At 34.5% G+C, this 13,899-nt stretch overlaps 1 protein-coding gene, 1 long non-coding RNA gene and 1 pseudogene across 2 annotated transcripts; 1 reads left to right on the top strand and 2 right to left on the bottom strand.

Annotated features, from left to right (window-relative positions):
• Nucleotides 1-2,788: 2,788 nt before the first annotated feature.
• On the bottom strand, nucleotides 2,789-4,648 carry LOC21410017 (annotated as a pseudogene).
• A 1,230-nt stretch (nucleotides 4,649-5,878) lies between these two features.
• On the top strand, nucleotides 5,879-7,917 carry LOC112090342. The gene is made up of 4 exons (XR_002901617.1): nucleotides 5,879-6,043; nucleotides 6,146-6,279; nucleotides 7,355-7,526; nucleotides 7,659-7,917. It is a non-coding gene; the product is annotated as an uncharacterized LOC112090342 (long non-coding RNA).
• A 3,385-nt stretch (nucleotides 7,918-11,302) lies between these two features.
• Nucleotides 11,303-13,350, bottom strand: LOC21410019 (flavonoid 3'-monooxygenase). Its single transcript, XM_010091863.2, has 2 exons — nucleotides 12,413-13,350; nucleotides 11,303-12,029 (listed from the first exon to the last, which is right to left on the bottom strand). The coding sequence occupies exons 1-2, from the start codon at nucleotides 13,325-13,327 to the stop codon at nucleotides 11,385-11,387; spliced, it is 1,560 nt and encodes a 519-aa protein (XP_010090165.2). The 5' UTR covers nucleotides 13,328-13,350; the 3' UTR covers nucleotides 11,303-11,384.
• Nucleotides 13,351-13,899: the final 549 nt, after the last annotated feature.

Below are 13,899 nucleotides of genomic sequence, written 5' to 3' on the forward strand. Positions count from 1 at the left end.
TCAGAACCCATTGGCCTAAAACACCCATCAAACACATTCCACTAGTACATTAATCAATCCATTATCCAATATATCAACCCAACAATACTCACAACCGATTCACTATACAAATTTCATACAAAAAACCATCACATATAATAAACATGTTTCATAAATACTGTTAGACAAGTGTTTAGGATGGCTGCCATGTTTCCAGAAGTGGTTAGATGAGTTGCCACGTTGATGAAGCCTTTTTTTATTTATCTTGAATCATTCAAAGTAGTCGTACTTAGTTTTTAGGAAGTTGTTTTTCTGTTATGCATGTTTGTTATCATGGCACAAGTTAAGGACCATGATTTTAGTTGGTTGTTGTTCATCAAGTTATAAATTATAATGTTTCTGACGTTAATGTATTATTTAGTTTTTGCTTCAATATACGTTGCTCTCAATTAGTTTTACACTGCAGTAACATATCTTAAACACAGGAAAGCTTTGTTTTGTTCCTTTTCTTTTTCTAAAATAACAACAAATACATTAAGGAGAAAAAAACATCAAAATAATGGCCATAAGAAATTACCCAATACTATCTTTATTGTGTGAAACATGCTTGAAAACAATCTCCCCTTTATACTATAATAGTATAAATTAAAAAAATTATGATCAATTTCATTTATATATGGCTACTTCATAAGATATATATTATGCATCACATTCACACACTAGTTACAATGCATATGCTTATTTACAAAGTATAAGTATACTACTTAATTAATAAAATGTAAATCAATACAACTTATAATGCCTATGTGGTAAGTCATTTTCACTTAATGTGATGAAAAATTTTAGCAAATAAAAAGATAAGCAAATTTTAATAACTACACTTTAAAAACATTTTACTACCAACTATATATCTTATTTACTAGCGTAAAGACAACTTTTCACTACCAAATTAATAATTTGGTAGCAAAAAGTCTTATTCTACTACTAAATTGTGGTAGCAAAACGTACGACATATTTAGCTACTAAATTCATTTTTTGAAGTTGAAAACTGAGTGCAAAGTTAGATATATATTTTTAAAATATATTTTACCACTATTTTTATTGTGTGATATATGACATTGTCACTTAAAAACCATCTCTTTATATATTAAAAAGAAATTTTTTTTATAAATCTCATAATATAGTTCTATTTACTTATTCATTTCACGTATAATAAAAAAATAATTTTTTAATATAAAAAGTACTATTAAATATATTTGGCAACTAAAAAACCCTTTGCTAGAATATGTTGTCATTAGCTACTAAACCTATGGTAGCAGAATCTTCAATTTTTGCGAACAATAATAATTTAGTAGCAAAAAGGCCATGGTGAAAAATAAATTTTGTCTGGTGCCATATGTTTTGGCTACAAAATTATTTCGGTAGTGGAAAATATGTTTTTGCTACTAAAAAAAAAACATACGTATTTGTTACTAAATTTATTTTGGTAGCCAAAATGTCTTGGCATCATTATTATTATTATTATTATTATTATTATTATTATTATTATTATTATTATTATTATTATTATTATTTTTTGCTCTTGGTAGCTGAAAATACGTTTTTGCTACTAAAATTTTAGTAGCAAAAACAATAATATTTGCTACCAAATTTATTTTGATAGCTAAAAAGTCTTGGCGCCATAATTTCCGCTACCAAGAAAAATTTTGTTAGTAGAATCGTCACTTTTGGCTACCAAATTTGGTAGCAGAAATACGTTAACATTCGGCTATCAAAATTTAGTAGCTAAAATGGATGATTCCGCTACCAAAATAATTTTGATAGCAAAACGTTTTGATAGCAAAAGATCAATATTCTTGTAGTGGTCATTGCTAAGATACTTTCATTTTATAGGATAAATATTTACAGATAATGTTGTTTTCCATATATATATATATATGGTTAATCCTATTTTGAGTGACATTTTGGTCCTGACTTAAACGTTCCACCATTGCGAAGGCAGTTGAGGTCGGGAAAATTTTTGGTTTTTAAAACTTTATCCTACAGATTCTCAATTTTTTTTTTTATATATGCCCCCTTTTATTGATAAAAATTATCTAAATATTGTTTTTAACTAGTTGTTTTTAACTAATTTTTTTTTTTGTTCTTTCCTATTAAATTCTTTACTTTTTAGTATACCTAATTGAATTATTTTTCTTTAATTTATTCCAATTAAAACTTTTTTTTTTCTAAATTTGTCCCTTTTAAAATATTATTTCATCTGATCTTTATTATATCAAAAGTGAGCTTTATGAGAAAAATTTAGATGATCTTTCTCAAATACGTCCCTAAGCATTTTTTTTAAAAGTAACACTCTCAATTATCATTTTCTCTTAAACATATTTTCTCTATCGAGCGCATAATTCATTTTAATTATGTCATTCACAAGAGCACGGCTAAGCGTAAAAGTACCTGTAACTATTATAGTGCTAAGACTTTATAAGGCACAATATGCATGTATTAATATGCATGTGTGTCAAATGTGCTCTAACTAATAATAGTATTAGTAGTTGATATTATTTTGATAAATTTTTCACATTTTTAATTTATGCCTCCTCTAAAATATAATCTTAGCTCCGTCCGCCACTGCGTCCCACAGTTGGTCTTTGGTGTATTACTATGTTTCAGTTTCAAATAAAGAGATGGAATCGAGTTTAGGAAAAAAAGAATAGCAAGACAAAAGTACTTGACACAATATTATTACGATATTCACAACACTCATGGAAAAGATCACCATAAAACAAAAACCAATCCATCAGAGCTACCAAATTTAGAACGCATCATAAAGATGGACCGGAAGTCGGGGCTCCATAACCGCAACAAGTGGGAACTTACGAATCGTCGCCAACCCGTAAGCCTCATCCATGTCCAAATCCTCATTTCTCTGATAACTCCCACCCAACTTCCAGCTGAATCCATGCAACAAGTTGGCCAATGTAGAGCTTACCATCTTCATTCCCAAACTATAACCCGGACACATCCTCCGACCCGACCCGAATGGCAACATCTCAAAACGTTGCCCTTTGATGTCGAAGTCCTTATCCTTCCCCAAGAACCTCTCCGGTCGGAATTCCTCCGGCGCGTCCCACACCGACGGGTCCCTCGCGATGCTCCACGCGTTTACGAAGACCGGCGTCCCTTTGCGGATGTAGTAGCCATTGACGTTGCAGTCCTCGATGGCCAGGTGGGGCGCGAGTAGCACGGCAACAGGGTGTTTTCTTAGCGTCTCTTTGATAACAGCCTCTAGGAAGGGAAGTTGCGCGATGTCTTTTTCGGAAACCCATCGGGTTTTCCCGATCACTCTATCGAGCTCTTCGGTGGCTTTGTCCATGAGGTTTGGTTGTTTTAGGAGCTCCGACATCGCCCATTCCACGGTCGATGCAGAGGAGTCTGTGCCAGCGGCTATTAAGTCCTGCATTTAGATTGATAAAATTAGGTAAAAAAGTATTGCTAACTTTTCTCACCCACTTCCACAGTGCAGCGAGCAGAACAGACAGAATCATACGTCATAAACATTTCCCAGAATAATATATAATTATCAAATTGTTGTCTTACGTACAGTACGTAGTGGAGTCAAGAAGTATTATAAAATCATCATTTTTTTTAACTGATCAGTACGATATTTTAAAAAATAAAATGTATTCAGTCGCAATTAATTTAGTTACTGAAGGCAAAAAGAATTAAAAATTAATTACGAAAAAGGAGCCAATTGTATATACCTGAATGAACCCCTTGACATTGTCATAAGTAAGCTTAACTTCAAGGTCTGGATTATCAACCAACTCCAAAAGCAAATCCACCATGTCTTTCGCCTCAAAGTCCTTCATTGCCTTCCTCTTGGCCATGTGCTCATCAAGCACATGAGCACGAAACCGATCCAATCTCTTCTTCAAAGCCTTCATTCTTTTCTCATAACCCTGCAAGTCCAAGAATCCGAGCCACGGAATCCAGTCCCCAATATTCAACACCCCATTAAGCAAGAACAACTCGTCCACAATCTCTTGAAACTCTTCTAGTTTCACCGACGTCGACGTCGATGACTTCTCAGAACTTTCCGACTCGCTAAAGTACTTCTTTCCCAACACCATTCTACTTATAACGCTAAGAGTGGCGTGAGAACTGCCAAACCGAAAAGTCTTGACATAAGAGCTCGCATTTCTTCGACACGAATGTACTCGTAAGAATCCAGTCTTTTGGGGCTGAAAAGCTCGGTGGGGTAAATCTTGCGCCCTTGGCGCCAATAGGGTCCATAAGGAGCCCAAGCGATGTTGGAATAGTTATAAGTGGTGTACATTCCGGCTGCGAATTGAGGTCTAGAGGCGAAGATATGGTCGTATGTTTTGAGAAACAGTTTCGCCATATCTGCAGAAGAAGCAACCACAACAGGTAAAGAGCCAAACTTGAGTTGCATAAGGGGGCCATATTTTTGGGAGAGTTTATGAAGGGATTGGTGAGGAAGATCACCAATGAGGCTTAGGTTTCCAATGATAGGCCATGGTTTGGGACCTGGAAGATATTTATGGAGATGGGTTTTTTTTGGAAAGAGGATGATTTTGGAAAGGCAGGTGGTCAGAATAGCTAGGGATAGCGATAAGGTGAGTAATGCCCAGAAAGGAAGCACTAATTCCATTTTTTTTAGCTACAATTTGCAAGGACGGAGCTAGGATTTTATACTCACAACAATTTTTTTTTATTTCCCACAATTTTTGGTTTTTTTTTTCCTATAGTTACTGACAATTTTCTTTAAGGAATAAATTATAAATTCGCAAATCAAAGCTAATTCTCAAGATTAAAAAGTAAAATTCAGACATAATTAATCAACACATATAAAAAATAAAAAATAAAGAAAATACTATTTGCGACAACATTTCTACGGTGTCGTCGTAAATAGTTCACATTACTAGCGACGATGGTGAAGTCGCAAAAGGTTTTAAACACTTTTGCGACGACACTATGTCGTCGCAAATGCTCTATGACATTTCATCATTAATAACATATTCGACGGAACATTCATGACGACTTATTCGTGACGACTGTCATCGCAAATATATTTACGACGACATCTCAAAACTTTGTCGCCGCAAATATATCATTTGCGTCTAATTTTTTACGACGATTAATTTGTGACGACATTTCATCAAAAATGCAGTATTTACGACGACATATTACGTATTTACGACGATATTGAGTCGCCGCAAATGACTTTTTGTCGTAGTGATATTTATTACGTTAAAATAGTAATAATTCAAAATCAAACAAAGCTTTTTATAAAAGTGTGAAAGAAAGTAGTTCCGTCTATAATAGTGTGTTAATAATGTTTGGGGCAAGCTTGTTGGGTACATATTGCGGAATATAAGAGATCAATCATAAATCATTCTTTAGCGATGCACGTGTGGTTTCTGAATTTTAAAGTGAAAAGCAATCCCACCATCCAAAAGTCTAGTATTTTCTATGTATAGCTAAAGGCGATCATATATATATATATATATATATGGCCCCCCAGAAGTGGATATTTGTCCCAATGATCCAGATTTGCGTGGTGTTGATTAAATGTTAAATTAATCCCACTTGAAGATTATAATTGCTAATTTATTTCACGAGATCAACTTGTTTAGTATATATTTTTGGTTTATCAGCAAGAGGCGTGAGTCACGTTGTCATATACGCACAAGGGAGTGCAATTATTAGGTAAGTGACAATTACATGCATGTAGAGTGAGAGGAGAATACCTCATAGAGAAAAAGTGGTAAACTGCTTTTCAGCAAAGACAAAGGCTTAGTTTGTTGAGATTATTAGAGGCTAAAATGAATTCTCTAAATAGTCGCAGCTGGTTGGTGGTGTTTGGTAAAAACAAGAAAAAATAATTTTAAAAGGATTTTTGAATAATTTGGGGCCAAAATCAGAAGTAGTTTTTAGGTTACTTCTGATTGTAGATTGTGCGGCAATCTACAAGCTTAGTTTAATGAAACTTTCGTTATTTCCCATTTACTCCTGTTGAATGAAAATAATCCCACACCATTACCAGGTATTGTTCTCTCTTCACTCCTGAGTTCTCTCGTCTCCCACTCTATCCCCGAAATCAATCTCTTCCCTCTTTGTTCTCTCATTCTCCCTCTGTGCTTGACAGGGTTTTAATGCATGCGATTGAAGTTTTGGCGGACTCTCTCTCCCTTCTCTCGGTCAGACATGGCTGTGGTGGGTAGGGTTTCCTGATTGTTGGATTTCCGGTTAGAGCTCAACAGATCCAAGAGTATCGCCACTGTAAGTACTCGACTGATCTTCGTTTAAACTGATTTGGTTATGTTTTCACGGAAATTTTTAGCTCTGGCTGCGTTTCTCTCCATTTTGCTTATGTTTTCACCGTAAGTGGTTTTTTTTTCTTTATTCGATTCTATCAACATGTGAGTTAATGTTTGTTCCAGCTTTATTCTGTGTGTTATCACCGGATTGTTCTCTTGATTGATGGATTTTGGGAAAAAAAATTCATTTCTTTGCTCTGCTCTGCATTTCCTGATCTTGCGGGGTATTGGTGGGGGGTTTCCTAATCTTAGGGCGGCGGCGTTGGCAGGTTCATGGGTGGGAGATTGAGGGGAAAAAGGGAAGGAAGTGGTGGAGTTTGGAGACAATTGCAAAAGTAGAGAGAGAGATAGAGATAAAGAACTTTGATTGCATTTCCTTGAGTATGATTATGAAAAATGATAACAAATTGATTCTTGTTTTTTTTTTCTTTTTTTTTTTATTTTAGAGTGAGTTTACATTTCAAGGGATAGTGTTTGTGTTTGTACGTATATATGTGTGTGTGTATGGATATATATGTTTGCAAGAAGTTTTTTTTTTTTTTTTTTGAAATGGTGCTCTGTTATTTGGTTGGAATTGTTTCATGGATATAGTTAATTGGTTGGAATTGAAGTCTTTTTTTGTTCTCTAAATGATGTTGCATTTCTGAATGGCTTCCAAGAAAATGGAAGTGAAATCAATCCATTTTATGATTTTGGTAAGAAGTGAAATATTGTTCTTGCTAGAAGTGTGAAAAACACAATTTTGAGTAAGCAGAATTGTATAGTTAATGTGTGTTTAGCCATTCACTTCATCTTCTATGTAGACATATATCCCTAATTAGAGATAAAAAAAATAATATGCTTCTTATAGTTAATGCGTGTTCCTTCCAGAGCACCGGAGATTGTTGGTGAAAAAATTCAACCTGTGTTTAGCATAGCTATTTTTTGTAATTGGTGGATAGTTATTTCAGTTACTAATTGGTCTTGTCAGTTAGTTGTTCTTTTTTTTTTTGTCAATAGCGTTATGTTCATTCATTCATTCGTTTTTTCCCCACCAGAAACTGTTCGATTGATCTGATAGAAGCAATTTCAAGTGTAATATTTACATCTCCGAGATGTGCAGATATACCGGAACTAATGGATATCAGGAAGCATTTAACAGTAAAATATGGAAAGGAATTTATTACTATAGCTATCGAATTGCGTCCAAATTGTGACGTAAATCGCATGGTAAGTTTGTGCGTCTCATGCAACTTTCATGGATAGTTGTTATATGGAAAATCAGTGTGAACAAATAATGGCAGTAGACGCTGGAAATGTAGAAGTGTAGTTTATTGCTAATTTTATTGTCTGCTTTTGCAGTTGGTGGATAAATTATCTGCCAAGGCACCCGATGGTCAGACCAAGCTTAAAATCTTAACTGCAATTGCAGAGGAACATAGTTATTGTAGGTGTTTTCGTTTACGAAGCAAGTTATTCGTTTATAAAGAGAATCAACCAAAGGATAATGTAAAAGAAAATCAAGCTTTACTATCACAAGAAATGGATGAAGTACGAGATCAATTTGTTACAAGTTTAATGAGCACGATTTAATTCTTTCAATGCTTCTACCAATTTTTGAACGCGGAATGTACATTTTTGTTGTATATGTTGATTACTCACTAGTGTTCTTTTTTGTTGTAACTATATTGTGAATAAAGAAATGAAAAAAAAAGAATTAATTATCATAAATTTATTGTTATAAAACACAGAATCATAACATTATGTTTTTTTTTTTAAGTTAAACAAGCATTTCTAAATACTAGAAACAATTATATATATTTATATTTCATATCATGTCTATTTTAATCATTTTAATTACCCACAGTAATTTAACTTCACAATTTACGAAACGTTATTGCACTGATTTTGGAACTAGCACAGCTATTATAATTATAGTTTACTAAACACTCTACTGCTTTTTATAACAGCCACTTGTTTCTTCAGCACAACTAAAAATAATTTTTTTAAAAATTTACAGCACTACCAAACTAAGCCAAAAGAATATGTAAACCGTGGAGGGTGAATTCTATAGAATTGATCAGTTTGTACTGTGGGCCAATGATTGGATTCCCGCGGCGAATGGAGTCGTTAGTCTATAGACTCAAATTGAATATGGAATATATGAATGAGAAAGTAATATGCGAAATTTTTACTGCTTCGAATTACAATTTAAACTTTTATTACAGTATTTTCTCTTACATAAAATTACTTTTCAACTCGACAATTCGAATTTAAACTTTTATTACAGTATTTTCTCTTACATAAAATTACTTCTCAACTTGACACTTATATAATGGTACACTTTTTATATAATGGTTTACCTTTGACATCAACATAATGATGTAATTAATTGGAACTTTTAATGTTCACAATCTTTTGTGCTTCACAAACTCAAATTGAGGATTAAGAGTGTGACGACCCTTATTTCTTATCATCATTACTAAATTCATACTTAACTCGATTCTTAACTTTTATCTTTCTTGATTTATGAACTCTCAAAATTTAGGCTAACTTTTTTTTTCCTTCAATAGTAAAATAAATAGTATTTGCCTTGTCGAAATAAAACTTCAAAATCAGTTTCTAGACATGGTCATACATTCAATTTATTCTTCGCATACCATCATCATTCATAGGCCATTATCATAATAGCCTTTCGGGTACATCAACATATCCTGTATTTTAAGGTTGCTAAGCATAACCTCATAGTCTCATAAACTTTACATTCATTACATAACTCACTTACTCTTACATCCATAAATACTATTTACTTTATACACATATTACAGCATTTTTAAATCCGTAGTGTGTCCATCACCCACTTGCCCACACTCCACCACTTCATCCTCTCTGTATGCCCAGCAACAAGTTTCAGGGAGCCAGTGTCTCACCTGAGCTTCCTACAATACGAACAAACTTAATGAGCTTTCGCTCAGCAAGTAACAGTAGGTCATAATAAATGCAACCAATAATGCACACCCATATATGCATCCACTTCATACATTCTAATGTACTCTATACATCTAAAACATTTATCGTTTTATGTTTTTTTCTTCTTTCATTTCATACTTCATTCAATTTTCATTCTTATGTTGTTCGTATTATTTTCTAACATTCCGAACGACTTTCGTAACATTTACATCTTTCGTTCTTGCATTGTTTATTTTCATAGCTTTTACTTCATACTGTTGCACACATTCCCAATGATGAGCTCAAAATAATCAACTCACTCATGGTTTTATAATAACCTTTCTAGCGGAGGCCGGTACAAACAGTTTTTGTTTCTTCCTTTCTTTTATCATTTTTTCTGTGTACATCATCTTACTGTCATCTTTTCTTATTATGATAGTAATTTTAATATTGTTTTACTTTTTTACGCATTTCTATTAATTTCTTATGAAATTGACTTTGCGTAAAAGTTTGACTTTTTTGTTGACTTACACTTAGACTTTGACTTTGTCACAGATCAAAATTCTATGTCTACTATGAGTCCATATGAACATTCATCACGTCACAAAATATTCAAAAGCATAATTCACATTCTAACATACACAGATCTCACAATATGCACATTTTTGTGCAACGTGGAGGAATAAGTTCATTCATGTCAGAGACAAGAAAAATTACTGATACTTACAGAAGTCCCGCTAATATTGCGACCTTCGAGTCACCTGAAGCTTTCTGACTTCGATCGTCTACCGATCCTATTATATAAATTTCTAATCGTTAGATTTACAATCTAAGACCAATAATTGCAATAGAATTTAACTCAAAAAGGTCTACAATTCTTATGTTCGGTATCTGGACCGAAATATCTCCTATCTCAACATCATGCTCCAAACCACTGCATATTTGACCAATAATCACCATCATGGACCTGTTTGAAAATTAGCCCAAAACTAGCGTCTAAATTCATTTTTGAGAAAAACTTTATTCACAAAAGTTGTTCAGAACGAAATTTCCTTCAACTTAGTGTTGGACACTTTTTGAAACTAAGCTTTTATCTTAGTTTTCTAGCCCAAAACAACACAGGATTCCAATTTCCGGGTCAATAATCTAGTTTTCGGGTTTGGTCCAAAACTGTGAATTTTCATCATTTTAGGTTTCTATGCATTTCTAATCACTGAATCAACTTCCTTTACACATATCCTATTCTTCATTGCAATCAGGTTTAGTTCAAATTCTCAAACTAAATTTCATCAGAATTCTGCCTAATTTTCCGTATTTCTCGAGCTAACCATAATTTATTTTATCCGTTGTTTCAACCTTCAAACACAAATCACAATCTTTCTCATCTCTTTTTATCATCATAAACAACATAACTCTAGGGTTTATCATTCTTTTCTCACAAGAATTCTTCCTAAACAAAAATGCTCAAACATAATCCAATAACTGGAAATTTATCCTCTAAACATTAGGGGTGTGTTCGGCTGCCTAAAAAACTCAAAAAAATGCAACTCGAATTTCAACTTTATCCAAGTTTATGTTCTTCTAAGTTTGAACTCGAGTTTGGGACTAAAACTCAAGTTCAAGTGTCCCCTTCAACTCGAGTTTAGAAACTCGAACTCAAATTAATTAACAGTATTTTTTCTATTCTTAAAAATGCTATAACTTTTTCGTTTTAATCCTGATTGAGATGATTTTTTTTCTATGCTTTGACAACGAAAAGACGAATAAAATCCCACCCATATACCCTATTAAAATTTTTCATCACCATTGAGTTTTTATTAAAATACTATCTAAATACAAATTTAAGTTTGACTCACTCAAACACAAACTTAAAAAAAGATTCTTATCTCAAATCATAATTCAAATATGCACAATCAAACACAAACTTTGATTTGAATAAGCTAAAATGCTAAATAATATTTATGGGGAATAACCCCCATCTAATTTACAAAGACATTAGTATTTTCTTTTATCATGGTATCGAGAAATAGGTAGTACAGTAGCGTGACTAGCGGCACATTAATCATGATCACAATACTACATGGAAATTAAAGATCATATATAATAAAATAAAAACAGATCATTCAAAGTGAGCAAAACTTAGAACTGATGATAAAGATGGACCGGAAGTCGGGGCTCCATTACCGCAACAAGCGGGAACTTTCGAATCGTCGCCAACCCGTAGAGCTCCTCCATGTCCAAATCCTCAGGTGTCTGATTAGTCCCACCTAACTTCCAGTTGAATCCATGCAACAAGTTGGCCAAGCTTGCGCTTATCATCTTCAGTCCAAGACTATAACCCGGGCACATCCTCCGACCCGACCCGAATGGCAACAACTTAAAACATTGTCCTTTGACATCGATGTCCTTGCCCGCTTTCCCCAAGAACCTCTCCGGTCGGAACTCCTTCGGTGCGTCCCACACCGACTGGTCGCTTCCGATGCTCCACGTGTTTATGAAGACAAGTGTCCCTTTGCGGATGTCGTATCCGCTGACTTGGCAGTCCTCGAGAGCCAGGTGGGGCGCGAGTAACACTGCGACTGGGTGTTTTCTCATCGTCTCTTTCATGATGGCGTTTATGTAAGGAAGTTGTGGGATGTCTTTCTCTGAAACCCATCGGTTTTTTCCGATCACTCTGTCGAGCTCTTCGGTGGCCTTGTCGATTAGCTTTGGTTGTTTTAGGAGCTCCGACATCGCCCATTCAACCGTCGTTGCAGATGTGTCCGTTCCTCCGGCTATTAAGTCCTAGATTAAGGTTGGCAAAAAAATTAATAAGATAATTAATAGAAGAAAACGCTATAGAATCGTTTTCTTTTTTCTGTTTTTGTTTTTAAGGAGCGATCAACGTTGCAATATTACAACAACAAGAAGTCTTAATCTCATAATTTCGCTTTTTCACATTCGAAAATTAACGTTACAATATTAAGTCTTTTAAATTTTTATTATAAAATATAACTAAACGTATATTCACCTCTTTCATGCGTAAATCAATCTCTTCTGAAAAAAAAAATCAAATTTAGAAACTGTTTCAATACCAATTTCGAAAATTTCCTTTTAAAAATATTCCCAAACGAGATGTCTTCTTTTAAAGAACTAAAAATTACGAAAAAACAGTCAATCGTATATACCTGAAGGAACCCCTTGACACTGTCACAAGTAAGTTTAACTTCAAGGTCTGGATTATCACCCAACTCTAAGAGCAAATCCACCATGTCTTTCGCCACAAAATCCTTCACTGCCTTCCTCTTAGCCTTGTGCTCGTCAAGCACATGATCATGAAACCGATCAAATCTCTTCTTCAAAGCCTTCATTCTTCTCTCATAACCCTGCAAGTCCAAGAATCTGAGCCACGGAATCCAGTCCCCTATATTGAACACCCCATTAAGCAAGAACAGCTCGTCCAACATCTCTTGAAACTCTTCTAGTGTCACTATCGACCTCTCGCTTTTCGACTCGCTAAAGTACTTCTTTCCCAACACTATTCTACTTATAACACTTAGAGTGACACGAGAAAGATGCTCTTTTAGCACGACAGGCTTCCCTGACAAAGAAAAGAGCCTCGACATAAAAGCTCGCATTTCTTCGACACGAATGTACTCGTAGGACTCGAGTCTTTTCGAGCTGAAAAGCTCGGCGAGGTAAATCTTACGCCCTTGGCGCCAATAGGGTCCATAAGGAGCCCAAGTGATGTTGGAATAGTTATAAGTGGTGTACTTCCCGGCCGCGAGTTGCGGTCTAGAGGCGAAGATATGGTCATATGTTTTGAGAAACAGTTTCGCCATATCTGCAGAAGAAGCAACCACAACAGGAAAAGAGCCAAACTTGAGTTGCATAAGGGGGCCATATTTTTGCGACAGTTTGTGAAGGGATTGGTGAGGGAGGGCACCAATGAGGTTTAGGTTTCCAATGATAGGCCATGGTTTGGGACCCGGAATAAGTTTTTGGAAATGGGTTTTTGAAAAGAGGACTTTTGGGACAAAAGTGATCAATAAAGCTAGGGATAACAATAAGCAAAAAATATCCCATAAAGGAGCTAATTCCATTTTATTTTGCTATGGTGTGCCAAAGTTTGGGGCGGGCTTCTTGTTATTTATAGTACTGGAATGCAAAAGATTAGTGATTTATATATAATTCATCAGCGTTGCATGCACGTGAAAGTTTTGAATTATTGAGGTACCGAAAAGCAATCCCACTATCTAGTAGTACAATATTTTCTACTTTATTGATGTTTTCACCACGTTTAAGTAGTTTATAATGTTTTCGTTAATTAGCAAGAGGCATGAGTCTCGTCGCATTAAGGAAGAGCAATTATGTAGTGATAAAGATTGCAAGTTGATCAGAGGAAAATATATAGTACCAGTCACGGATCCAATTAAGGTCCAGTGGGAAAAAATTTACTTCCAAATTTTTGTTACTTTTCAACAGGTGTCACTCTTCAATTGGCTATTCTTTTTATTATTATTTTTTTTTTTGAAGAACTCTTCTTTCGCTTTATATGCTCAGGTTTAATTAAGGCTGTCGACGGTTTGGATCAAATGGCCAGTTCAAACCAGACCGCCGGTCTGGTTCCACATACAACCGTTAAGAAATGGTTTAAAATTAGACCTAATCACTT

Source organism: Morus notabilis, unplaced genomic scaffold (assembly GCF_000414095.1).
Source record: "Morus notabilis unplaced genomic scaffold, ASM41409v2 Scaffold329, whole genome shotgun sequence".
Classification (NCBI taxonomy): Eukaryota; Viridiplantae; Streptophyta; class Magnoliopsida; order Rosales; family Moraceae; genus Morus; species Morus notabilis.

What these genes read in the sequence shown, in the direction of transcription:
- LOC21410019 (XM_010091863.2), bottom strand. Translation starts at nt 13,327, where the DNA reads ATGGAATTAGCTCCTTTATGGGATATTTTTTGCTTATTGTTATCCCTA. An exon ending in GTGTCAAGGGGTTCCTTCAG is followed by an intron (nt 12,030 to 12,412) that starts GTATATACGATT and finishes ACCTTAATCTAG; the next exon opens with GACTTAATAGCCGGAGGAAC.